General features: G+C 35.7%; 1 protein-coding gene and 1 long non-coding RNA gene across 2 annotated transcripts; one reads left to right on the top strand and one right to left on the bottom strand.

Annotated features, from left to right (window-relative positions):
* On the top strand, positions 1–26,589 carry LOC137487819 (uncharacterized). Its single transcript, XR_011006573.2, has 5 exons — positions 1–263; positions 343–420; positions 3,455–3,538; positions 18,026–18,114; positions 26,460–26,589. It is a non-coding gene; the product is annotated as an uncharacterized lncRNA (long non-coding RNA).
* Positions 3,654–9,415, bottom strand: angptl4 (angiopoietin-like 4). The gene is made up of 7 exons (NM_001256203.1): positions 8,817–9,415; positions 8,046–8,156; positions 7,857–7,947; positions 5,607–5,720; positions 5,386–5,481; positions 4,849–5,127; positions 3,654–4,765 (listed from the first exon to the last, which is right to left on the bottom strand). Exons 1-7 carry the CDS (start codon positions 9,321–9,323, stop codon positions 4,581–4,583), a joined length of 1,383 nt encoding a protein of 460 aa, NP_001243132.1. The 5' UTR covers positions 9,324–9,415; the 3' UTR covers positions 3,654–4,580.
* Positions 26,590–26,721: the final 132 nt, after the last annotated feature.

Genomic DNA, 26,721 nt, shown 5'->3' with positions numbered 1-26,721 from the left:
GACGTTGTTTTCGTCCCACCCACCAGGTGGCGCTGCTTTACAATTTCTTTCAGGTTTCACTTGGACGTTACAGTTTCTGCTGCCTGGGGATGCAATTTGGTTTTACGATCTAACTTTATCGTCACATGTGCAGATTTGTACTTTTAAGGCCTCACAAGGCCTCTTCTCATACAGACCAAATTTGACTCTCTTGTTAAATTCCAGGCTGACACGCGTATCAACTCTTGCAGACGGATTTATCTACAGGACTCCTGTTGAAGCAGGTAGACTGCAGATCAAACTGTCATTCAGACAGCGTTATGCAAACATTATACATCTATTCTGATCATTTTTCTCTTTAAGGGGAGAGTTCGTCTGAAAACAGAGAGAGAGAGTTCAGTCATCGTTTACTCACCCTCATGTCTTGAAACACAAAAGAAGGTATTTTTGAGAATGTTTGTAACCAAGCAGTTTTGGTTGCTATTGACTTCAATTGTGTGGAAAAGTGAAAGGTCATACCGGGGTTTTGGAACAACAGCAGTGAGCCAAACACTGAATGTTTACTTTTAGGTCAACTATAGATTTAAACAAATGTACTTTTATACATTATCTACCCAAAACGTCCAACTTTGCCTACAAGGTATTTACTGTCTGTAGTGTTCTGCTCCAGTGGTTCTTCTTAACATGGTAATACATTACATTAATAGGCAGGATGACTGTTGAATAAAGCCTTAAGAATCAATGGCTAAACATAATGGCTGTTGACTTATGAAACACACCTTTATGTTTGTGCAATGGCCTCATTTTTCTCATTATTCTATAATGGCCTCAGTACTGTACATAGATGAACTGTATACAGCAATCCTGTTTTATTATATCAAAAGTTCAACTTGATATATGGCAATTCATGTGCTTTTGTTAATATAGACCATTTCAATGTGGTCATGTCATTGGCCCATCAACATTTCCTGCTTGTTATTAAACTATTTCATAACTGTAGAAAGAGGCAATTCAATCATAACTTAATGTTAAAACAGCTACCATAACATTATTTAGCAATATTTGGCTGTTTTTGGATTCTCGGAAGCTATAGAAATACAAAATGTAAAACAGGAAATATGTTGGGACCATTGTTTTTGTTTACATCCCTCAAAATGGTCTATAAAGTGTGTAATCTTACTGCCATTAAACATGTGAGGAACAAACACATCTATTCGTTAAAAATCAAGTTCTCTATATCCTGAACATATATAGATTTTTTTAAAAATCGCAACTCCAGTTAAAACCCCGGTCAGATCACAGGAATTTGTCAGAATTTCGGGTTGTGCGGATTCGTTAACGACAAATTGGCGTCATGACACAAGATTCAATCATTTTTTCTTGTGTAATGTGGCATAGTTCACGACAACCTACACAATGCCTGCGACGCCTAACGACACCATCGCAGAAAATCTAGCATGTTACATTTTTTTCTCGTTCTTGGCAAGGAGTTCAGTCACGTGGGAGATTTAAAAAAAATAAAATCTTAATATTAAAAAGGAATCATAAGTTTGATCCTATCCATGTCACAAGGAATGCCCTTAAATAATGTAGTTATTAGTTGTCTGCAAACATCAGTGTTTTGGAGATTCAAATAAGATTGAAAAGATGTAAACAATACATTAATAAGAAATATTGTTATAGCAACACTTATGACTGCTTTGGGAAATAACACTCATCGTAAACGTCACGGGATGACTGATCGCGAAGGAACGTGTAGTCTGGCACATTAGTTTCCTACGACAAGTCAAGATTTTATCAAGAAAAAAATTGCATAATCTGACATATTGACTTTCGTAACTGACAATAAAAATCTTGTGATCTGACTGATTCTTAACTCAGGATCTTCTGTAGGATTCCTTAAAAGTTGAGAAAATAAGGGCTGCACAATATATCCTTTCAGCATCCATATCGCAAAGTGATCATTCGCAATATACACATTGTGAGGATACCCAATGATGAGTCTAAATGATAACTCATCATTTGCATGTTTTTTTGGTGCATGTGTTTGTTTAATGACCTCAAAATCATTCAGGAATAATAAAATGTGCCATTTGTAAATTTAACGATTAATTTTATTGAATTTTTTATCATTCAGTCACTGTACTTGAATAACGTTATACACAATAAAACACTTTTATTTCAATTGTATCTTTTTCTTGATTGTATTTATAGATAGTTATGCATAGAAATACTCACAGAAATGCACTGCAAATAGCACAGCCACAGACCCTATCGAAAATGTGTCAGGGGACCCCAAATAGTCTATAGATTGTTTATTAGGTTTTAAGGAGATGCACTCCCACTGCAGAATCATCTCTGTTAATTTACATCATAAATTCTTTTATAATAGAGAAATTCAAGTTATCTGGTGAAATTGTATTCATATCGCAGTACATATCGGAAAATAAAAATGTCGCAATGCTAGATTTTTTCCAATATAGTGCAGCCTTAGAACAGTCATATAATGTGAATGTTAAATAGTTATATAATATAAACAATTTTAAAAAATGTTCTGAAAATGTTGTTGTAACATGTTACTGAAATTTTATGAAAATATTTTGAGCAATGTTATTATAACCAAAAAATGACATTATTACATTGTCTAAAAAACTGGACATTTTGAAGGCTCAGTCTCACTTTATGCAGTGGCCTTAACTGCTATGTATTTTCATCGGACATTATACAGTACCAATTGTGTTCATATGGTACTGCACAGCACTTACAGTATGGTGGTATTAAATGGATTACAGGTAAGGTTAGGTGGTATGGGTAGATTTATGGGTGGGTTAAGGTGTGAAGGATGGGTCAGTGTAATTATAATTATAATAACAGAGGTTAGTTACAATTGTAATTACACACTGATCAGCTTTAAAAAGTACAATGTAAAAACATGTATGTACGTAATTAGTACATTGTATCAAATTATTCATTTAATTGTACAAAGCACATCGTAATTACCCCTACTTAAAATAAAATTGGACTAAATGTTCTTCAAACTTTAAAAAAAAAAGTTATATAACTTAATGGGAACGTTATGAGGAGGAGATGATAAGACTTCTATTATTACAGTGTGAAAAGCTGTAGCTGTTAAATACACTAAACTCATCGGGATGTAAGCACATTAGTGCCGATTTGGCATGTTAAGACGTTCTCTCAGGTGTGAAACATTGAGTGTGACACTGGCAAGCCAATGCAACTAAGTTAGTGTAGAGTCAGAAGAATAAGCTGATTTCCACTAAGTAAGGTTCACGTGTGGTTAAGACCATATGTCACCACACCTGTAGGGACACTGAAGGACATGTGCTTCAGGTCAGACTAAATTATAAATATATATCATATGTATATGTGTGTGTTATATATACATGTTTTGACTTATGGGTATATTTGCAGCCATCTGCTCAGTTATATTCACATTCATTTATCTTGTCTCTAGGCACTTTGCAAGCTCAAGCACCGTCAGGAAATTCCAGCATCACCTGCCGTCACATGAGAGAGTGTGTATGCTTTTAACCCTGAGGTCTGATCAGAGCTGCATACATCTGCTTAACACTTCACACTAACTTGATCTAGCCAAGCTGATTCACTTTGCGTTCATTTGGTGTTTGTGTTTAATTCAAGAACTCCTGAGACACTTCATTTTTTTTATATATAAAATCCATTTTTATTGGTCTCTGTTAGACCATTTTTTTAATAAAAACAATAACAAAGTTATTTTTCTTTTTAGCAAAACATAAATTATAAGAAAAAACGATAAGAAAGATATACATAATGATTTTTGTACAACATTTAAATAATATGACAATCAGAGCGCTTGAAGTAGGCAAGAGCACAGCTGTAACGCTACAAAGAAAATGCATCTTATTTACAGAGACGTGACATCCACAGATGTTTAAAGGCAGTCAATGTGACTGAGAAAATCAATCCCCACAGGAACATCTCGTTTGATTTCAATACAGGAAAACACACAAGTAGACTCAGATCATCAAATCTTGTGGAGGAAAGCATGCGAGTACCACAAAATAACGTTGACGTTAGGATACTTGAATCTTGACTTTAACAGGCAACAGATCTTTCAATGTTCTGCAGATCTACTAATGTCTGTGGATAATGCCTCAATATACACAGTGCCATTATAATAAGCATTCTCAAAGAGTACTGGCTCAAGCTTATGTAGCTTATTTGGTCCGTATTTTAGTGGCAAGGTTCTTTCATTTCATCTCCAAGCCTAATAGTACACGCGATGGTGCTAAACCATCAGGTCTTTTGACGTCACCCTGCCAGATTTGTCTAAACATGTTGCAGATCCTTACAGTGGCCTGCACCATATAAAACATGCGGCTGCATGCAGAGCTCCAGGCACATTCAGTTCTTTCCAGTCTGATTGAATAAAACAGCCTATTTTTGGCCAGACTGGGATTTGTGTGTCCATCACATTCATGATTTAGACTTTGTCTGATCTGAGAAACACTCCTAATAGAGCCTTTTCAGCACCAGTTTGTTGTTTTGGCAGGTTCTAAATGGCTTTTCAGCACTTGACATTGGTTATGGTCTCATGTCCTCTATGATTTGTTGACAATCTCGGCGGGTGCAATCATCATGGTGGTGGTTTTCAGCGGATAGTAGCGCCCACGCCAGGTTTTCCAAAACACTCCTTGTTTTCTCTGGTGTCGCTGTTTCGGAGCAGGAGTAACGAAATACCTGCCGTTCAAGTTTGAGCGACCACAGTTGCTAAACCACCAACCGCCTGGAAATCCAAAAAGGAAATCGATTAAATAAGAACATCACCTATGTTGAAAAATAATTTTTATATGGGGATCGTGACGTTACCTGATAACTGTTTGGCACAGTTGAGGTCATTTTTTTGGTCGTTGTCTTTGTCGCGGGTGGAAAACGGCACTGCGGATGTTTCGGTGGGCAGAGAGCTCTCTGTGTTTCCAGCAGGACTTTCTAGGATGCGGAGGGAATAGTTGTTCTCCTGGCCGTTCAGATGGAATCGGTAGCTGATGCTTTGAATCTCATCCCGCCAATCGGAGAACTGCACCTTGAGGATATAGTTGCCACCTTTGGACACAGAATGGATCTTCTCCAGGCCGAGCCAGAACTCACCTGAAAGCAACATTGAAGAAAGATATTTAAGAAATGCGTACTAAGGATTTAGTCACTCTACAGTGAAATCATTTAAAGGCTTTAGGGATACAGGATTTGTCAATGTTTTAGGGACTGATCTTATCCTCTATCCTTAATCTGCCACTCTACATCCCTTGTTAGTGGGTAAATCGCTTTGCCTTAATTAAAGTCTACTGGCAGGAGTGGCTGTTTACTCAGAGCCATGCAAAATGGTGTTGCTTTGCATTGGATTCTTACCATTTAGGTTTCCAAAGCCATTCTGATATGCCTGCCACAATTGATCAAAATCTACAGATCCATCCTGGCGTCTCTGGATGACTGTCCATCCTCCTTCTGTGAATACATGAAGAAAGCAAGAAAATCACAAGCTGCTCAAATGATATCATAAGGGGTGAGGAGGCTCACGCACAAAGAAGCCTCAGATGAAAAGTGTAACGAAATTGGTTTTCGCCACTTACCGGGTGTCATCTCGCAGTAGACTTCAAAAGGCTGGGAGTCACTTGGCTGGATGGTGTAGAGCCCGCTTGACGTTTCGCCCCTCAGAAACAACTCATGACAGTCAGAAGCCAAAGCTGAAAGACACAAACACATGTTCAAGCATCTGCAAATGACCTTTGCCCAAGGCTGTACCCAAACAAAGATGTTAAAGTTGCCAAAGTATTTAAAACGCTCACACGTCCAGGATAAGTGTTTATCTTATTGTTTAATGGTGTACTAAATCCTTATCTCAAACACTGGACCTTGAACATGTCACCCAAGAACCCAGAAGCCAGCATGGAGTTTGTTTTGAACTCCAGGGTATAGTTCAAATCCACTGAAGTGTTGTTATTAAACAAATGCCACGTTGGTATACTACACGCATTTTTGTATTTCCAACAGCCTACAAGGTGTGTTTGGTTAAACATCTGCTAACCGAAGGCAGATTCACATGTCAATTCTGACCTGACTGGAACAATTGAGGGTGTAAACATGACCTTTCCCCCAGTTCCCAAGCAGAGACTTTCCTCAGTCCCTCAGAGCTCTACAAGCATTCTTTCCTCCCTGCCCCCCTTTAGTCCGGCTCTCCACGCCTCCTTCACGTGCACAGCACCCCTCTGATGACATCACAATGCATGGGCAGCGAGTGATCTGGGAATGCCGTGGCTGCTGGTGCTATTTGAGGAGCAAATGCACATGCCCTCAAGGGACCATGTGGGATATGAGAAGACAGATGCCAAATAAAAAGTTTGGCAGTGGCTGTCCTGATAAATTTGGATGCCCTACATTAACTGACAAAAAATAAACAAAATAATTATTTATTTTATATATATATATATATATATATATATATATATATATATATATATATATATATATATATATATATATATATATATAAAAGAAATTAAATTAAATAAATAATAAATAAATATTAAATTAAATAAATAATATATGTATACATATATATATATATATATATATATATATATATATATATATATATATATATGAATCAGAGCCTTCATTACTTGAGTTTAAAGTAAATGGCATTAAGTAAAGTGGTCTTCTCTAATCTGGCAGGCACACGTCTAATTTGCTACAATAAAAGGGGTGGTCTGTGTGGATGAGTAGAGGCAGGGGGGTCAGCGGGGGATAGTCTGGCTCTGACAGATCTAGGCTAAAGGTTACACGTTTTTCTGAGAGAAGTGACGCTTTTTTAGAGCAAATGCCACACAACAGGGAAAGTCTGTACAAAGTTCGCAGGCCAAAAATATGCACTCAGTGCTTTATGGTTTTCACTGGATTAGTGCCAGGAAATCTAATCTAAGGTACAGGATATACTATATCTGAAAAAATAAGCCTCCCTTTGCTCTTGGCCAGATTTGAAACAATCTCTGCATGCTTGTGACCCTGATTTAACACGGTCTGAGACCGATGAACTCTCACACAATTGGAAGGCATCCAGGGAAATTGTTTCTTTTAAAGCATTCTTTGGATCCCACTGATGTCAGAACTCGTCATGAGAGGCTTTATTGTGCTGGCTTGGATGACTGTTCTGGCCCATGTGTTTCTGCTCGGTCACCTTTCACCTACTTGGAGTCAGCCATTGCTCTAATATAGTTCCCTGTACTTCAATATAATTTCCAATCCATGCACTTCTACTTCTAAATATTTGAGACCAAATGTTATTAGGATCTTTCCCCTAATTGGACATGTTCCATCATCATTATGAAGCTCATAACATCACTTAAGGAGCAAAACAAGTGGCACAAGCCCCAGCATGCACTGACAAAACTTCACCACTGTGATTTTTTTCTTTCAGTTTAGATGCAATTATTTGTGAATAATGGGACTTGTGAATTTAAGAGCGAGATAATCCCTTCGTAAATGCGAAGAGCAGAATTTGGATTTATTGTTCAATAATAAACTAGTAAGAAATAATGCATATTTTACATATTAGCTTTAACCTTTTTATTGTGTTCTTGCTGTCTTCTGCGTTGTATTAAGTTAAATAAACTAAGCTAAATACGGTATTAAAAATCATTCAGATTTTTGAGAATGGTTAACTACTAATGTTAACTACTGGTGTAAACTAGTGGTTTACATGATTTATCTGTGATTTTCATCGCAGGATTTACCTTTAAACCAATTCGGATCAGTTTGATCTAGAATATAAAAGTTTTATCTATTTTTTAAAGATTATTATCAGCAATGATAAACTGACTTACCAACAGGGGAATCTCGCTGTTCAGTGCTCGCGTTCAGATTTACGTCTTCCTCCATCCTTTTCAGAGACAGTCGCTCGTTTTTCATCGTAATCTAAAGGACATCACATGAACATTATGGTTAAGTTTTCAGTCATTGATGTAGCTGTAATGCCACACTAAATTTGGTAAACACTAATATTTTGTGTTTACCTGATTTTGCAGGGTCCTGATGCGGATGTTCTGTTTGTCCAGTTTTTCCTGCTGTTGCTTGATGCGCTCGACCAGGTCATCAATGCGCTTATTTTGCGCCTCCAGCATCCACTGAAATCAGAAACAGTTTGAGGTCAGTCTTTGAGTCAAACTCAACAAGGGCTTAAGTCACAGCAAGGGCTAAACTATAATAAGGTGCTGTTGACAGTTAAATTAACGTCCTCCGGTGTAACCGCTCCTGTTTAATCTGTTCAATCGACACGGCTTTTCTTCTGTACATCATTATGTAACAGTAGCGTGAACCCGCGAAACTTCGCGCTGGCTAACTAGAAACGGAAACATGCTTATGAAGTAGCCTACTTTAGGATCCGTTATTGTTGTTTCGCGCTGAAACATGATTTAAAAAGCCAAGGTAGAAACACTTCAAACTTTCTACGAGGTCAGTAATTTTTCATTGTCTCAACATGGGCATAGCAACCTTGCACGTACAACACGGCTTTGAGTCCAGTGAAGCGGCGTTCACGCCCACATGTCTGCCTATTATATGCCATTGTGTGTGGTTCAATAGTCTGTAAAAAATAGCTTTTAAAGCACTTAAACTCATTGATATCATTTTTTTGTGGTCTCATTTAAGTATTTAGATTCTTATCTAACACTTTAAGCATATACAAACCAAACATTATCATAAGCATGTAAGACATAGGCTAACGTATAAAATAAAGACAAAACATTTCACTTGCTTTAATGCCTGAAATTGAAGTTTCTCCATACCTGAATGATTCGGGCATCACTGTAGTTGCTGTTGGCAGCTTCCAAACCCTCTCCTTGCATCAAGCCATCTACTTTTTCTTCCAGCTTATTCATCCTCTCATGGTCCTTCTGTCTGTCTTTGAGCAGCTCGTCTGTCTTCTGCCGCAGGTCCGTGGACACATTTAGAACCAAGCTCTCACTGTCTTCCAGATTCTGGGCTTTTGCTTTCAGCAGCTCATTGTCTTCTTGAAGCTGCTGAGTCAGCTTGCCGAGTTCGGATACGGTGACATTAAAGACCTTCATCTTAATGGTGATGTCTCTCACCTGGCCTTTGGTCTTGTCCACATGCTCCTTAAGTCCCTGACCAAGCTGCAGCATCCCATGTGCGAGCACGTTCACATCATCCCACGCTGCATATTGCACTCTCTTCTCTTTCCCGGCTGCAGCTCCTCTCCTCTCCATTGGGAAGCTCGTCCCGGAGCTCGCCAGGACTGTGATGCACAGCAGATTTGCCAGTGGTACCTTCATCTTGCTTGTTTTGTGTCTGTAGTGGTTTTGATAATCTGACTTGTCGTATAGACCGGTTAGCTGTCGCAGCACTCTCAAGAGCACAGGCTCATGCTGTTGAAAGGCTAACTCCTTTTTATACCCTTTGAAAGCAGCCTAGTGCGATCTCATTGGTTGGCCATCTGGAGGGAGTGTGCGAGTCTGCTCAGGTTTCACCCTCCTCCCCCTTAACCGTATTTGCTTCTAATGTGGACCATGATGTAAGAATGGACCCGGTTGCAACCAGAAAGCACGTTGATTTTTCTTCACTTTAACTTCTTATTAAAGTTGAGAGTAGAACAATAATGGATTTATGCTTGTAAGATGTCTACATGATCAATCTGACTTTTGATAAGCGGTTTCATTGATCATTCTACACATACTTTCATTACATTAGCTCAAACAAACAGCTTCAATGAAATTATTTATAATGTTAATTCAAACAAGCAAGCATGATGAGATTATTTAGGCAGACACTGAAGTAAATATTAAATTGTATTAATCAAATATGAATAACTTCAGTTTGGTGCATCCAGCATGGTCAATTTTAATGTAATGGTAATTAATGAATACACTTATATATAAAGAAACACATAGAATAGGTTGTTGAATTGGTCTGAATGGATGTCAGGGTTTTCCCGGTGTGAAGTCATTATCAGGGCAGACGCTTTGTGTGGAGCGACGAGGTGAACGTGCTGCAGTTGAGCGCTGAGGTCTGAGGTGGTCTGTTCCACTGTGAGAATTAGGGGAAAGTTCATGCTCACAAAGAGACACCATTTGCTGGGGGATTCTGAAGACTACACTCAGTTACGTTTTGAAGAGGTGTCTGGGAATTTGCCTCCCTATCGAATAGCAATACTCCTGTGGATTTCTTTCTCTTTTTTAAATTTTTGGTTGTTTTGTCTTGTGATACAAAGGACTAAGTGTTTACTTCTGTTAGGTGATATCAAAGTACAAGTGTTACAGAGTTTACCCCTCAGCATTTGAGAGCTTTTCTTTTTGTTTTTGGGGAAGAGATTTGCTTGTTTTTTTTTTTTACTGTGTACTTTGCAGACTTGGTAAAAACAGGATTTGAAAGGATATTTGTAAGTGGAGCAGAAGCCAGGACGTTGTTTTGTTTGGTGAAAATGATCTCAGTCACGTCTGGAATTATATGACTCATTAAGCCAACTTATAGTCTGTACATCATTCAAAGGTTTGGGGTCAGAAAAGGCTTTTAAAACAAAGTTCGCAATTGCTTTTGGTTTCATGAAAAATATTTAACATCCATGAAACTTTTTCATCACATAAAATGTTTCATTACAGAGGAAATGTTTTTAAATGTTTAATGTTCTTCGAATTTACCTCACAGCAAGAAGGTTGCTGGTTTGAGTCCCGGCTGGGTCAGTTGGCATTTCTGTTTGGAGTTGGCATGTTCTCCTCGTGTTCGCGTGGGTTTCCTTTGGATGCTCCAGTTACCAAAGACATGCAGTACAGGTGAATTGGGTAAACAAAATTGGCCATAGTGTATGAGTGTAAATGTGAGAGTGTTTGGGTGTTTCCCAGTACTGGGTTGCAGCTAGAAGGGCATGTACCACGTAAAACATATGCTATAATATTTGGCAGTTCATTCTGCTTTGGCGACCCCTAATAAATAAGGAACTAAGCTAAGGGATATGAATGAAAAACTGTTCATATGAATGTCTTTAAAGAACTGTTTACTAGAAAGTTGATTTGGGAATCTAAAAAGATTTAGGTGAATATTATAAGAATGCCAATGTTTTAAAACTACTCGTTTATAATAAATAGCCTGTCTTAGTGAAACCTACTACCAAGTTTGGAAAAATATATAAAGCTGTTTTTTTTTAACATCTTTTGATTGTTACAATAATCCCCAGAGTTTTGCAGCTGTCAGACCTGAAACAAAGACTGTTTTTTTCTTTATATTTTTTCTCTTTTAATACTTGTATGTAAATTGTCTAAGCTTATTTGACAAAATTACATCCAAAGATTGGGCATGGGCCGGTATAAGATTCTGGCGGTATGATAACCTTGGATTAAAAAACATTTACGGTTTGATGGTAATGTGATTAATGCTCTAAATTGTGTGCTTTTTAAATGTCTGGGTGCAAAACAAAAACTGTTTTCCCCCCTTGAACACAAAATATTTTATTTTGAGAAATATTTTTTGTATTTTGTAGCAGTAAACATGTCAGGCTAAAAATTAAAAATTAATCATCCACTTCTGCTGTCTTTGATAGATTAAATGCCATCATTGGATACCTTTTCTGCTGGAGATAACGTAGGAACAGTATAGCAGAAAATTTTGGTGGTTTTAAAGCCTTGACTTTCCAAACTGCGATATACGGTAAAAACGGTTATCGTCCCATGCCTGCGAAAGATACACCTGTCTGTAGACCCTCGTCTCAAAAAAATTAGAAAAGCACAAAAGAGACATATTCAAACAGGTGTTCATGGGAACAAGGGTTTTCATCTACTTGTGATCATATTGACCAAAACCTGTGGGTTTCCACGGGGTGCTTTGGTTTATCCCACAAGTCCAGAGACATGCGGTACAGGTGAATTGGGTAAGCTAAATTGTCCATAGTGTATATGTGTGAACGAGTGTGTATGGAGTTTTCCCAGTGATGGGTTGCAGCTGGAAGGGCATCCGCTGTGTAAAACATTGGCTGGATAATTTGGCGGTTCCTTCCGCTGTGGCAACCCTAGATTAATAAAGGGACTAAACTGAAAAGAAAATGAATAAATGAATGAATGATGACGATTATAAATTATTATTACTTACATTAGTACTTATAGTAGTTTATTAGTATTATTAATAGTATATTTGTTTATCAAATTAATGCAGCATTGATGAGAACAAGAGTCTTCTTTTTTCAAGCACAGCAGTTTGAACGGTCGTGTATAACCCGAGCTTTACTCAAACCGGTGTTGAAAATCCATCCAAAAGCTATCCAAACAGATTGAAACTCCTTTAAAAGTCCTGAAGGGTGTTTCATGTTGGACTTACAAAGCATTTTTCTACTCTTTCCAAAGCTTGTAAACCAACTCTCAGCAGGGTGTGTTAGCTTCTCAATGCCAATGACGTGAAGCTAACAATAAAACAAACAATTATCCAGTTGTTTCAGCTGGTCACATAATACTGTGCACTCCCTTTAGTGGATCACTCTAATTGAATCACAAAACAAGGCTTTATATTTCGGCTGCACTTAAATAGTGATATCTTAAACCAGTTATTGATGACCTATAGATCTTCATAAGGATGGGTTTTAATATTTAGCGTGAAATTTTAACGTAAATATCATCAGCATGACAGTGTGCATGCATCTCTCCTAGCCGAAGTCCTTTGAGATGCTGAGTAGCCTTGAAGAAAATCATTAGCATTTGAATGACTGAGATATTCAGGATCTGCCCTGTCTACGAATTTCCCAGAAACCCCAGTGACAGCAGTTAGTCATCCGCCCATAATCACACTGCCGGAACAGCTGCATTTTTAACTCCAATATGGTGTCACTCCTGGCGGCACGACCTTTTACCCAGATTCTAAATACACAACATCTGCATCACAGAAGAGCATCCAGATCTGTGCGAAAGAGGCGTGAGAGCTGTATAAAGCGATGGATGTTGGAGGAAATGTTCATAAATCATAACTAAATTAAACTTGTTCAACTTCTCTTATGGAAGTTATGGGACATATGGGTTTATTTTTGGTAAGAGACAATTATACACTGAATAGGTACATTTTTAGACTATACTTTAATGCCAAAAATCATTAGAATATTATGTAAAGATCACGTTTCATGCAGATATTTTGTAAATCCTATTGTAAATGTTTAAAAACTCAATTTTGATTAGTAATGTGCATATTTTCTCAATATTTCGATTTTTTGAACTCTCAGATTTAAGGCTGCACAATATAGTTTTAGCATTAATTTCGCACTGTGCGCATCTGTAATAGTCACATCACAGAGATACCAGGGTGTTCGTGGAGTCTTAAAAAGTATCAAAAGTTGATGAATCAATTTAGAGAAATTTAAGACCTGTAAAAAGCATTAAAAAGTCTTAACTTTTTAGTTGCAAGGTTTATAAGATTGCAGCGTTTTTGATTATACAATGTATAGTTGTATGCTGGCATTCAATCTGTGAATAGTGGGATGCTGTGTAGTTTATAAAATCGATAAAATCCTGCTAGATTTGACATCAAGCTGCTTTGTTTACTGCAGTAAGCAAGGCAACACTGTTATTTTCTGCTGTTCTAAAGGCGCCAACTGCTTGATTAGCATTTATATTCAGTATATGAATGATGCTTTAGTTTAGGATTAGTTTCTTTCAATCAGTATTTAGTAAATGTAAGGTAAAATGTTGCCAATGTTAGCGGTTGAAACCTAAAAGGGCGAGAAGAGTCAAGTATCTTATCTAAACCTAAAAAATCTTTAAAAAGGTCTTAAAACTTATTAAATTTCGCTCTCTGATTCCTGTATATACCCTGGATACAAGGCTAAGTCTGGATTAAAGTTGATCAGGAGCTACAGAATTGTATTTAATCACTGTATTTATACAGAATTTAATTGATTTTTTCAACAAAATAATTTTTGTCTTTGTTTCTTGTCCAGATGTCTACATTTCAAAGCAAAAACATTATTTAACGTGCCACACTGGCGGATAATTTAGCTTGTTTTAGGGAAAACTTTTAAAACAAAAGCAGTATTTTTTCTTGATCCCAGAAGTTTTCGCATTGCAATCATTCAATTTCTGAATACTGTTACATGGCGACACGATGTAGGTAGTGCTTTCGCCTCACAAGCAGAAGGTTGCTGGTTCGAGCCTCGGCTGGGTCAGTTGAGGTTTCTGTGTGGAGTTTGCATGTTCTCCCTGTGTTCGCGTGGGTTTTCTCCGGGTGCTCTGGTTTCCCCCACAAGTCCAAAGACATGCGATACAGGTGAATTGGGTAAGCTAAATTGTCCGTAGTGTATGTATGTGAATAAATGTAAATGGATGTTTCCTAGTGATGGGTTACGGCTACAAGGGCATCCGCTGCGTAAAAACGTGCTGGATAAGTTAGCAGTTCATTATGCTGTGGCGACTCTGGATCAATAAAGGGACTAAGCCGAAAAGAAAATTAATGAATGAATACTGTTAGACTCTCCAGAAAACCATCAAATAGTGCTATTCAACTATTTTGTGAAACTATATTTTTATATTACTATATTTTTGCAATATTTTTTAATGCAGAACAGTAAAATATCGCAATTTCAGATTTTTATAAAATTGTGCAGCCCTACTCAGATTTCAGATTTACAAATAATTGTGTCCTGGCTAAATGTTGTCTTATCGTAGCAAATCATACATTAATGGAAAGATTGTTTCTATTTTATATTACTTCATATAAATCTTAGCTTAAACACATTGACACTATTCATCAGGGGTCGCCACAGAGGGATGAACCACCGACTTATCCAGCATATGTTTTATGCAGCAGGTGCCCTTCCAGCCGCAACCCAATACTGGGAAACACCCATACCCACTCTTTCATTAGCTGTCGCCTGACAAAGAATATTATCTACTACATTGTCTTTAAATTTTAACCTAAGATATACCTTTATTGTCTAAATCTAAAAGGTTTTTGATTTGTGAAATGCTCTGACAGTATTTCATATTTACAGTAAGTGATCGGTACTGTCTGTTTCCTTGTTAACATTTAGTCACTGTTTTTAGATTGATTTCATCATAACAGTTGACATTTTCATATACTGTATGTGTGACTCAGTTATAACACCTGTGTTTACGATAAGAGCACTGTAAGACAGGAAATTCCTCTGTATATTGTTCACAGCTGAGAATCACTTAAACAATGGCATATGAGCACTTCTTTCAGGCTCACCAAGGCTGTTTATTTATTCATTCATTTTCATGACTTAGTCCCTTATTTATCAGGGGTCGCCACTGCGGAATGAACCAACAACTATTCCGGCATATGTTTTACCGAGTGGATGCCTTTCTAGCCACAAGTCCCTTTTAAGGCAAGCAATTGAACTTGGTGGCCATCTTTGAAATTCCTCTCGTGCAGTATGCTCCAGCATACTGTTTGGGGAAACGTCAAATTCTCCAAAACTGTTTGCCAAGCATATTAGGAATCACCAATGAAATTAAACAACTGTCTCTTTAGTTTAATGTTTAAACGATCAAATCACACAAAATCTGCAGAAACTCACGTCTGGTCCGAGCTCCTCACCTAGAGAATCTTCAATTTATATCGATTGCTGATTGGCTCCTGTACGAGAAGGCGGGGCTTCATTCACCATATTGACTGTTACACTTCTCTCCATTCGAAACTATATGAGTGACATGTCTTTTGTATTCTATAGTCTTTGCCTCAACCAGTACTCTGTTTATTTGAATAATAATAATAAACAATATAATACTGTGAAATATTTTATTTTAAAATAACTGTTTTATATGTTAATTTATAGTTTTATTTCCAGAATCATAGTCTTCAGTTTTGCATAATCCTTTAGAATGCTTACAAAAAAAGATGATTCATGTATGCTGTAGAATACTTATGCTTCAAACTAAAAATATACAGTTGAAGTCAGAATTATTAGCCCCCCTGTTTATTTTTCCCCCAATTTCTGTTTAACAGAGAGAAGATTTTTTTTCACCACATTTCTAAACATATTAGTTTTAATAACTCATTTCTAATAACTGATTTATTTTATCTTTGCCATGATGACAGTAAATAATATTTGACTAGATATTTTTCAAGACACTTCTATACAGCTTAAAGTGACATTCAAAGGCTTTTTGTTCTGTAGATTATCGAAAAAATTGCTTAAAGGGGCTAACAATTTTGACCTTTAAAAAATTAAAAAAACTGCTTTTATTCTAGCCGAAATGAAACAAATAAGACTTTCTCCAGAAGAAAAAATATTATCAGACATACTGTGAAAATGTCCTTGCTCTGTTAAACATCATTTAGGAAATATTTAAAAGAGAAAATAAAAATTAAATGGGGGCTAATAATTCTAAATTCAACTGTAGTTACTGTCAGTATGCTTGGTCTAAACCTGTTCTCAATCTTTTGATGCAGATAGACTTGAAAGCACTCTAGATATGCTTGGCTTGTGGTTGAGTTTATTCTGCTGCTTGAGTAGCCTATTAAATACTTTGTTCCACATAGTTTACATACTGTCTCATAAACATGCTGAAGTTTACACAGTCACAAGGAACGGAACCTGATCTTCTTTGTGTACAGAGATAATAAACCACACAGAAACAGACCAAAAATTGCAGATTTTATTGACAATTCTTTTAACATGAGCAAGTATTGAATATATTGATTTACAATGATAACAAATATGCTTGTGGGATTTTTGTTTGTGTAGTTCATAGGTAGTGTATAGGAATTTATTTTGTCTTCTTAAAGTACAATTAAAGTTATATTTCATGAAAATGATATCCTGTTATGTAATACATAAGTATTAATAAGTGGCCTTAACTACTTATGGTGTTATTATGGTGGGATTAGGATAGGTAAGGATACGGGACAGGTTTGTTGGTATGGGTATAGGTTTAAGGATGGTGATGGGTCAACGGTGTAATTATAATGTTATTACAGATGCAATTATTACGCACAAATAATTTAAAATGTGTGATTTTACAGAAAACTAAAGTATTTATCCATTTAGCAAGTTATCAGTATATCTATATTTCTATCTATATGTACATATTTTTCCAAAGGCAAACTGCACTGCAAAAAATTTGACCTTAAATTCACAGTAAATTACTGGCTAATATTTGCATTACTTTCACAGTAACATACTGTATGTAAATTTACAATAAATTACTGCAGGGTACTTCACAGTAATTTACTTTCATTTTGTTACATTAAATTACTGTGAAATTACAGTCATATAGTGTAACTTCACAGCAGATAGTAAAGTCCATTACTGTGACGTCGCAGTATTATCTTGTAGAATTAACTATATTTTACTGTGAAGTAGGCTTTCCTCTGCTATTCATTCTGAAATTTACCCTGACTTTGAAATCATCTTGGGTGTTTAACAGTGTTTGTATTTTTTTAATGAATGGTATGGTTTTATGAATGAAATACTTTTGTTCCAGTTTATTACGTTTTTGGCTAAGCACAAAGTTATGTTCATTAAAAATTATTTAATATTTTCATGTTAATCTTAAAAAATTAAATATAGGTGCAATGCACCCAAAAATTAAAATTGAATATGACATTCATGTCGTTTCAAAACAGAATGATTTTCTTTCAAGTTAATTTTGAAGATGTACCTAAAGTGTTTTTGGACCTGCAAGAACATTCTGTTAATTCTAAATATCAAAAAAGTGCTAATACGAGCATAAAAGTTTATTTGTATTAATGCCTATGTTAAATAAAATAAAAAGAGTTTGAATTCCTATAACTAACATGCAAATGATATAGCTCTTTTTACTGTAATTTGCTGCAATCGTGCTAATTGTATGGATTTCACAATGAAATTCTGAATGCAACACATTACTGTGAATTTTTACAGTTAAATCCTGTGAAGTGATTCTAATGTAATTTACTGTGAAAAATTACAGTAACATTTTGTTTACAGTGTATAACATTAATTTAGTGGTTATTACTAAAAATATCAATGTTGAATATATTTTTATGACAAGATTTTTTTTTTCAGGATTATTTGTTGAACTGAAAGGAAGTGCAGTGTATCCTGGATCTGTGTTTGAAATGTCACTCCTTCAGTCACGAGCTCTGCATGATATTGTGAGTATCCTCTTCTGCATGTAATTCAGTAAATGGGATTTTGAGGACTGTGTGAAACCACAGCTCTTAACCACACCTGTTAAAGTGGGAGGCAATGCTTTAGGAACTTTTTTAGGACAAGGCACAATTTGTTCCTATCACACATACCCAATGCTGATGATGGTTTAGTGATAATAAAGCAATGAAGAGATACACTGAAAGATATTTTTGGTGAAAGATGAAACTCCTGTGTTAACAGCAGAATTTAAGTACTTTCTAGAACAGCTTGTTCTGGTTGTACACGAAACCACATCTGGGCATGTGTTCAGCCGTGTACGTGCTGCAAAAAAGAGCGATTTGGGACTGTCCAGAGAATGTTCTTCTGCCTCCTTGTGGCCAAAGATAGAGTTTATCTGAAATCCTGCAGATCTGTGCATGCTGTTCATCATCAGCTCAAGGTCTGTCATTCAGACACTGACAATTTAATGGAAATGTCATCTTTTATATGGTGTAAATGGCCTGCTGACGCACATCTGTACATGGACAAAACATTAGTGCCCTTATAGAATTCTTATGGCTTATATAAGAACTTGCTTATACAATATATGCCTTTGTTTAACTTTTACATAGACACACACACTATAAGAAATGTGTGTAAAATATGCACTGTATTAATCTGAATAAATTTTCTTTTTTTATTTTGACTTGCGTATTGCATAACTGTGCTCCTACTGGTAATTTACCACCAAGACAATTTCAGGTTATATATATATATATATGAATTTTATTTATAACTTATATTTAATAACAATTTTATTAAAAAAAAATATTTCCTAAATGATGTTTAACAGAGCACAGACATTTTCTGATAATATTTTTTATTCTGGAGAAAGTCTTGTTTGTTTTTTTTCTTCTAGAATAAAAGCAGTTAAAAAAAATTTTTTTTTGCCCCTTTATGTAATTTTTTTTTCAATAGTCTACAGAACAAATCATCGTTATACAATAACTTGCCTAATATATATATATATATATATATATATATATATATATATATATATATATATATATATATATATATATATATATATATATAATATAAATTTTTTTTTTGTTAATTCAATATTATTATCAGCAGATTACAAATACGTAAAATATTCTATATTTGCTTGGTTTCACTTTTGCTTTGCCTCCTTTGTACCACTTGTTAAATTCTAGTCTTAATCCCATAAATAAACCTTGAGCCTCAGAATTTGTATAGCTATAAATGTAAATCTTACATTTTAAAGTTTAATTATATATCTTTCCAAACACAACTCGGCAAAATATATATTCATATAAACCAGTAACATGAAAATAAATATATATTTGCATAAAGTGTAAATAACTCATAATAAATGTGGTTTTATTTAATCACATTCAATTAAAATATTTTTTTTAAAAATCATACAATTCTAATCTTCAAGTTTTTCCATTTAGGATTATTTATTTATACAAAGGATTATTTGTATATTTGATTTTGTCATGCAATACCTTTTATGTCAAATAGCTTAATTTGGGCAGCACTAAATAAAGACACCACTCAAGTGTCTGCTATGTCTTTATCAACAGCTTGATTAATCAGCAGAGGACAGTCTATTGGCACCATCATTTAATATGACACTGTGATATAACAAACTGCAGCAGCTGTTGCTTACTCATGTTATGAACTCTTGAGTGTGTCTGATATTCCTTATGTCCTTATAGTTATTAGTAGGTCATATTCTGGTTGAGTGGCATTCAGAGAGGAACAGCCTGAAATGAAGTCTTGTATTCTCATTCAGACCGAAGTATGCATTATGCATAACTAGGTCTGTTATTTCAGAGCTCTGGAGACTAGGAAGGGACAGGATGTTCATACTTTGCAAATGCAGAAATGGTTTTGACTGCAGCTGCCCGTGTGCACTCATACTGATAGTCCACACAAGTTTAACTGTGAAAGTTACATATTACTGATTTTAGACACTTATACAACACTTATATTTTTTATAAAATATACAGTGCTCAGCAAATATAAGTACACCCCTCACAAATCTATCTTTTAAATTCATATTTATAATAGAAAGCTATACTATATTGTAGTTCAAGTTCAAGTTCATTTATTTATAAAGCACATTTAAAACCAGTTACAAGACTGACCAAAGTACTGTACATTAGACAAGGTAAAAAAATAAAAGACAGAATATAAAAACAGAATTAAAGCAAGAGAAACGTCTGTAGAAATGTAAAAAATTAGCGGTATAATGAACTATTAAAATAATTTTATAAAGCCAAGCTAAAAAGGTAGGTTTTAAGAAGTGATTTAAAAATGGATAATGACGGAGCCATTCTAATCTCAAGGGGCAAGGTGTTCCACAACCGAGCACCTGCCACAGAGAAAGCTCTGTCCCCTCTACGTTTCAGCCTAGACTGTGGAACTGAAAGAAGATTCTGCTCACTTGACCTAAGAAATCTCACAGGAGTGTAAGAATGAAGCAGCTCTGAGAGATAGGATGGGGCTAGATTATGGAGGGATTTATAAACCAGTAGAATCACTTTAAAATCAATTCTGAATTGCACAGGCAGCCAATGAAGGCCTCTTAGAAGAGGGGTAATGTGGTCATGTTTTCTGCTATTACAAATAAATCTAACAGACCCCAGATTAACAAAGGGACTAAGCCGAAAAAAAATGAATGAATAGATTTAGCTGGTTTTGACGCATCTTGTTAAATATCAAATGATTGTCTAAAGGGATATTTAATGAAAAAAAAACAATTTTATTTACCAGCTAATAACCTTATCATTATCTATAAAATGAAACTTCTGAACCTAATCAAAGGAGCCTGATAGAAAATGCTCAGATTTACATGAAAAAAGGTCTGATGGATTTAGTGGGTTATGCATCTAAACTAAAGATGCCTAAACTAGGGCCCGCGGGCCAAAGTTGGATAATAGTAACTTTTGATTCATACCCCCATGCAATCTGAGAATGGTTTAGAGATTGTCATTTCAAATTTAACGTATCCTTATACTTGTTTGTTTTATTGTTAAACTACAAAAAAGCTATCTGAAATTAAATGTTTCATCGTAAATGGTGTAAATAAATCAGATTAAGTTTAAAAAGTACATAGGACAGAGAGAGAACAATGCAGAGACTTTGGTGAGCAAATCAAGGTATTCAGCTTAGAACTCCATTGTGTTATGAATGTGATTATGTTTTTATTGCAATAAGTTATCATTTAAAAATGTATACTGCATTAGATAATATGATTTAAAGTAATGCTTTTATTTTTTTTAAATATTACGAAATGATCTAGAAAATTACCCATGAGAGCCGGCCCACGGCTCTCAATGATATTTGGCTGCTTGGCCCTTCATATTGTAAAGTTTGAGCACCCCGATCTGAACTCTTCTTATGCAAAATACTTTTTTATGCATGAACTGCACTTTTCTTCTGCTGGAAAATGAATCATAGGCCTTTTTAATTTCCTCTGAAACCTCTTTTAAGAAATTCGGTGTCCACAGAACCCGTATCAACCAGATACTTCTGAGGAAACGATTCGTGCTGCTCATAATGCTTCTCACTAAAACACATGCCGGATTATTCATTCATTCATTCATTTTCTTGTCGGCTTAGTCCCTTTATTAATCTGGGGTCGCCACAGCGGAATGAACCGCCAACTTATCCAGCAAGTTTTTACGCAGCGGATGCCCTTCCAGCCGCAACCCATCTCTGGGAAACATGCCGAATTAACCATTTCATAAATCATCGGCGTTTTAGTTGTAATGATCCAAAGTTTCAGTGACATTGAGCTTTTCATCTGTGTGTCTGTAAACACTCTTATTTATCTTGTACATTCAGCATGTCTGTTCTAGACTGTCACGTAAAATGCCCGCCAATGTTGTTTGATTGGATTTCAACATGTTATAAAACCCTTTTCTGGATGGGACCTATTTAACTTTGCGAACATCTGCTGTAGGCAACCCCCTGTGACTTTTAAAAATAAATAGCATTAGGGAATTGTTAACCTTGCATCCCAAAGGAGTCTTAGACAAGAGGCAAAACAAATGGAAAACTGTGAGCGTGCAGGCAGTGCATTTTTCCATGATCTGCAGAGACGATATGCCACATGTCTATACATATTCCAGAAGTGGAAAGATTTAACTCTTTGGGAACTGGAAACGTGTGCATTGCTAAGATTAATGACATGGGATGTACAGAATATTTACTTTGGATCCTGAAACACTGGTGCCTTTTTTAATGAACCCAAAATGTCTTATGAATTTCTAGTCAACAACCTCTTGGCTGGAAAGTGTAAGAAATGAATCCCCCAAATTATCATTCTGTGTAATGCAGGAATTTGTAATGCACTCTCAAATTTGTGAAGATTTATAATGCAGTAAACACAGTAACTTACGGATGTCTTGTGCAAAGTATTGTTAAAGTGGACAAATAATTATGTTTTGCATTTCTTACTAAACCACCATAGACAGAGGCATCTTGTATATGCTTGGTAGGAGGCTTCACAGAACATCTGTTGCCATGTCCACTTATTACAATCATTTTTGGACTTGGTTCTTTGGGATAGACCCTAAAGCAATCAAGTGTCTTGAGTTATTAAAGTTTCAAATGCAGGCCACAATATATTTTGGTTGATTGTGGGATTGTTTTTGTTCCTTTAACAACACTAAACCCAAGACTCATACTTGATTTTGTTGGTTTTGGTAATGTGCATTTAATTACCAATACACTATTTATTCAGTTCGGTTCCATACGTGCTACAGTACTTATCATTTAAATTGTCAATAACACCTGATTTTGTCACGACCTTCCGCAAGGTGCGTCTCTCACCACCAGCAGAAGTGTCTCTTCTTTGTAAGTGCACAATAACAACTAAATGCTCAGTGCAAGAAATCAGAGTGAAAGAATTACAAGCCTTGACTCTTTCTTGCTAGAAAAAAAATAAATCAAGCTCATTAACTTTATTAATCAATGTACTGCTCTCTGCATCTAGCAAGTTTAATAACTCCATAAACTTGATTGACAAAATCAACCAACAATACTAATATGTGCTCATAATGCATCATTTTAGCACTGATTTTTACTCGCTGACAGGTATTGTGAAATTGCTTACAAATCAGAGACAAATTGGTTCATGTGACTGACAGTAATCAGAAAGAATTGTCGATGTGTCATCCGATGCTCATGAAATATTTGCCAATATATCTTGACCTGTCTGTGATTTAAAATCCTGCTGTGTGTGAAAAGTTCTGACTGAAAAACACATCAGCAATAATCTACAGCCAACGAGAGGACAAGATACATGGCAAGAGGGAAGTTTAAGGAGAAGTATTAGACCACAGTATCAGGCTTCAGTTTCGAAAAAGCCTTCTGATCTGCCTTTTTAGGCCTAAGTATTGGAAGAAAGTTTGGTCAAACTCAGGTCATTTTGATGTTTTGTCTAAGCTGTACAACAACAGGGTATCATTTCCATTCCTGCTCAAGAACTCTGATTTTACGTGTGATCTTGCATTATTTCTTTACCATTTCTTGCAAGTGATTGAATTGAAGTCAGATTCAGAATGAGTTTTATTTGCTTTTATTTGCTTTTTATTTTATTTGCTTTCATTTGTCAGTGCACAGACTTTTTGGTCACACTTTATTTTGATGGTTTGTTTGTCAAATATAAGTCTACATGCCAACTAATTCTCATTAGATTATAAGTAGACTGTTAGGTTGGGGTTAGGGTTAGTGTAAGTTGACATGTATTTGTAAAGTTTCTTAAGTCAGTTAAATGTCTGTTGAAGGAGCAGTATCAACAAATATTAAGCAGACAGTCTACTAATGCTTAAATGGACCATCAATATTAAGTGTTAATGACTTTTTTGTGATTTACAGGAGCTTAGGGTGCATACATATTTACATACATATCAACACAAGAGGACAGAAGGACCTTTAAATTAGTGGAAAATAAACAATGAAATGATAAAAATTATGCATATACATATAGATCAGACATGCCCAAAGTAGGGCCCGCAGGGTGGCCCATTGTAAGCTTTGATTTGACCCACTTTCTCATCTGAGGAAAATGAGAAAGATAGAGAGGATTGGGGCGAATGTCTTTTAAAGAGATCGTCAATTCTAATTTGATGTAACCTTTTTATTTAGTTTTATTGTTGAGCTACAAAAAAAAGCTAACTGAAATCAAATGTTTCAACTAGATGTTGTAAATGAATCAGACTTTAAAATGTAAACAATGTCACTCAACAGATGACTATGCAGAAGACATCGGCAAGCAAATCAGGGCAAAAACTAGTGTAACTCCATTCTGTTATAAATGAGATTGTTTTGTTTTTACTGTAAAAAGTAAAAAGTTCATTATAAAATCTTTTGAAAATTATTTATTATATATTTGTATTACTTAATTTAAAGCAATGCCTTCCAGTCATTTTTAAATATTATTAAATAAATTAAGAAATTATCCATGGTAACCTATTTACCCTCAGCCAACTAGCCTCAATCAAGTTTGGAAAAAGTTTTGGCTCACCTGATCTAGATGGTTTATATGCAACATGTGCATTGTTGCCTGTTTTAACAGTATAAATAAGAAATTAAATATATTATTAAAATATGTATCTGCAATATGTATTTGCAAAAAAGCGGTTTTAATGGTTCCAGAAACCATATACAGTAAGGGTACTGTGTTATGACCATAAAAACAGATAGTAACTGATGTGATAGCTATTTCAGTTGGATAAAAAGGAAAAATACTATTAAAAATGTTTCTCATTTGGTTGTGGTTTTTGGACCAGACAAAAGATTCAAGTGCTTCCTCCTATGGTAAAGTTTTGCTTTGACTTGCTCAACGGTGATCTGACAACTGACAACAATCCCAGAACTGACAAAAACGAAGCCTCTGTCATGTGTTCGTTTAGTTTGACGAACATGAGGAATTGCTGCAATAACATTAAGTTAGTCTAAAATTAAAAAAGCACCAAACATGTGACTCACTTTAAGGCTGTCAGTCATCACAATTTCCAGAGCTTGTCAAATTAGTGATTATTCTGTACTACACCTTATAGCAAAGTTTTGTTAAATAAATCACTTGATCTGTCAGAACTGATTTACTTATTACTGCATAGTGTAAAAACAGTTATTAATTGACGGTTGAGCTTATGATGATGTCTGAAAGGACATTATTGCACTGCAGTGATGTTGAATGAATGAATCAATGACCATCTCTTAAACCTATTACCATACTGAAAAACTAAAAGATGTAATGTGCGGAAAGTAATAACTCCACTTCCACTGAACACAGACAAGTGAGGGAATACAAAAAATACTGCACTTACTGTTGTATAAAATAAATAGAGTATACATGTAACTTTTACTGTCAAAGTCAGTTCATTGATGCCACTTTGAGGAAACTGAAAAGAAAAGAAGTAGATCAAGAACCACAACAGATGAGTTCATTGATGAGTTCATGCTGTCTGCCGTCTAACGTCTTTATGGCCTTTGTTTCCAGTCATTTATTGCTTTTTGTGTCCAGTAACTTGTTCCTGAAAACAAAACAAAGACTGACCACAACCAAGCTCATATGTCAAATAATGAAAGAGCTTGTGTTTGACCTATAGAGTTGCATGACGTGCTATTATGCAACCGCAGACTGTGGTAAATAACTCAATTACAGCAACACACAATTGTTATCAAATTATCAATCTTGTTTTTGACACACAGGGCAAAGATGTGCCTCAACTTTTATATAAAAAAGTCTTATATATAAGAAGTATCTTTAAATATTGTTGAGGTATATATTTTAGTATACTTAATATAGTGAGCATTCACTGTAAACTATTTCCTGTAGAATCTACAGTAACTTACTCATCTAAGGCTCATTCTATAAACGTTCTGTTATATACATTTCTGGAGATCGCGAAACATGCCAGGAGTTATGTTTTTTACCAGTTTTTGTTTTCGCAAATCCATCAGAGGCCGCTGTGTACACAATTTCAGATCTCAAATTTCTCTCGCGAGTGCCATTTGCGCCTGCTGTTCTTGCATAAATCCACCAGAGGCTGCTGTCGACTGACTGACCGACCGACTGACTGATTGATCGACTGACCCACCTTCCTCCTTCCCTAAACCCAACAAATTGAGTTTTCAAAAGTACCAACTGACCCACCTACCCACCCACTTCCCTAAACCCAACCAACAATTTTTAAAAGCAATCCAGAAAAAGAAAATCCCTCGCCTGATTTTTTTTTTTACCACGTTTTCAGATTTTACCACATCCTTACCCATGTTTTTTACCTAACTTTATTTTAATTTTTGGCTTCTGTTTTTGTCTTAGCTGCTTTCTGGAACCGTTGTTCACCAGACTCGAACCCCGTTGTCAACTCCTCTCTACATCTCAAGTCCACCAACGTACATGGCGAGCTACTGGACAAGCTGGTAACAGCAGGAAAGCCATCCATACGGAGGTAAGCGGTCAGCTGCTAAGCAATAAAAGGAACAGCGTCATACCGCCCAGTAGCGTTTGCCATATTTACTTCTGTCTACATAATTTTCAATCTCCAGAAATGTTTTTAGGGCTACATTTTTTAGAATGAGAC

This window comes from Danio rerio, chromosome 2 (assembly GCF_049306965.1).
Source record: "Danio rerio strain Tuebingen ecotype United States chromosome 2, GRCz12tu, whole genome shotgun sequence".
NCBI lineage: Eukaryota > Metazoa > Chordata > Actinopteri > Cypriniformes > Danionidae > Danio > Danio rerio.
Note: the sequence above shows the minus strand (reverse complement) of the source record. Positions and strands in the feature narration are given on the sequence as shown.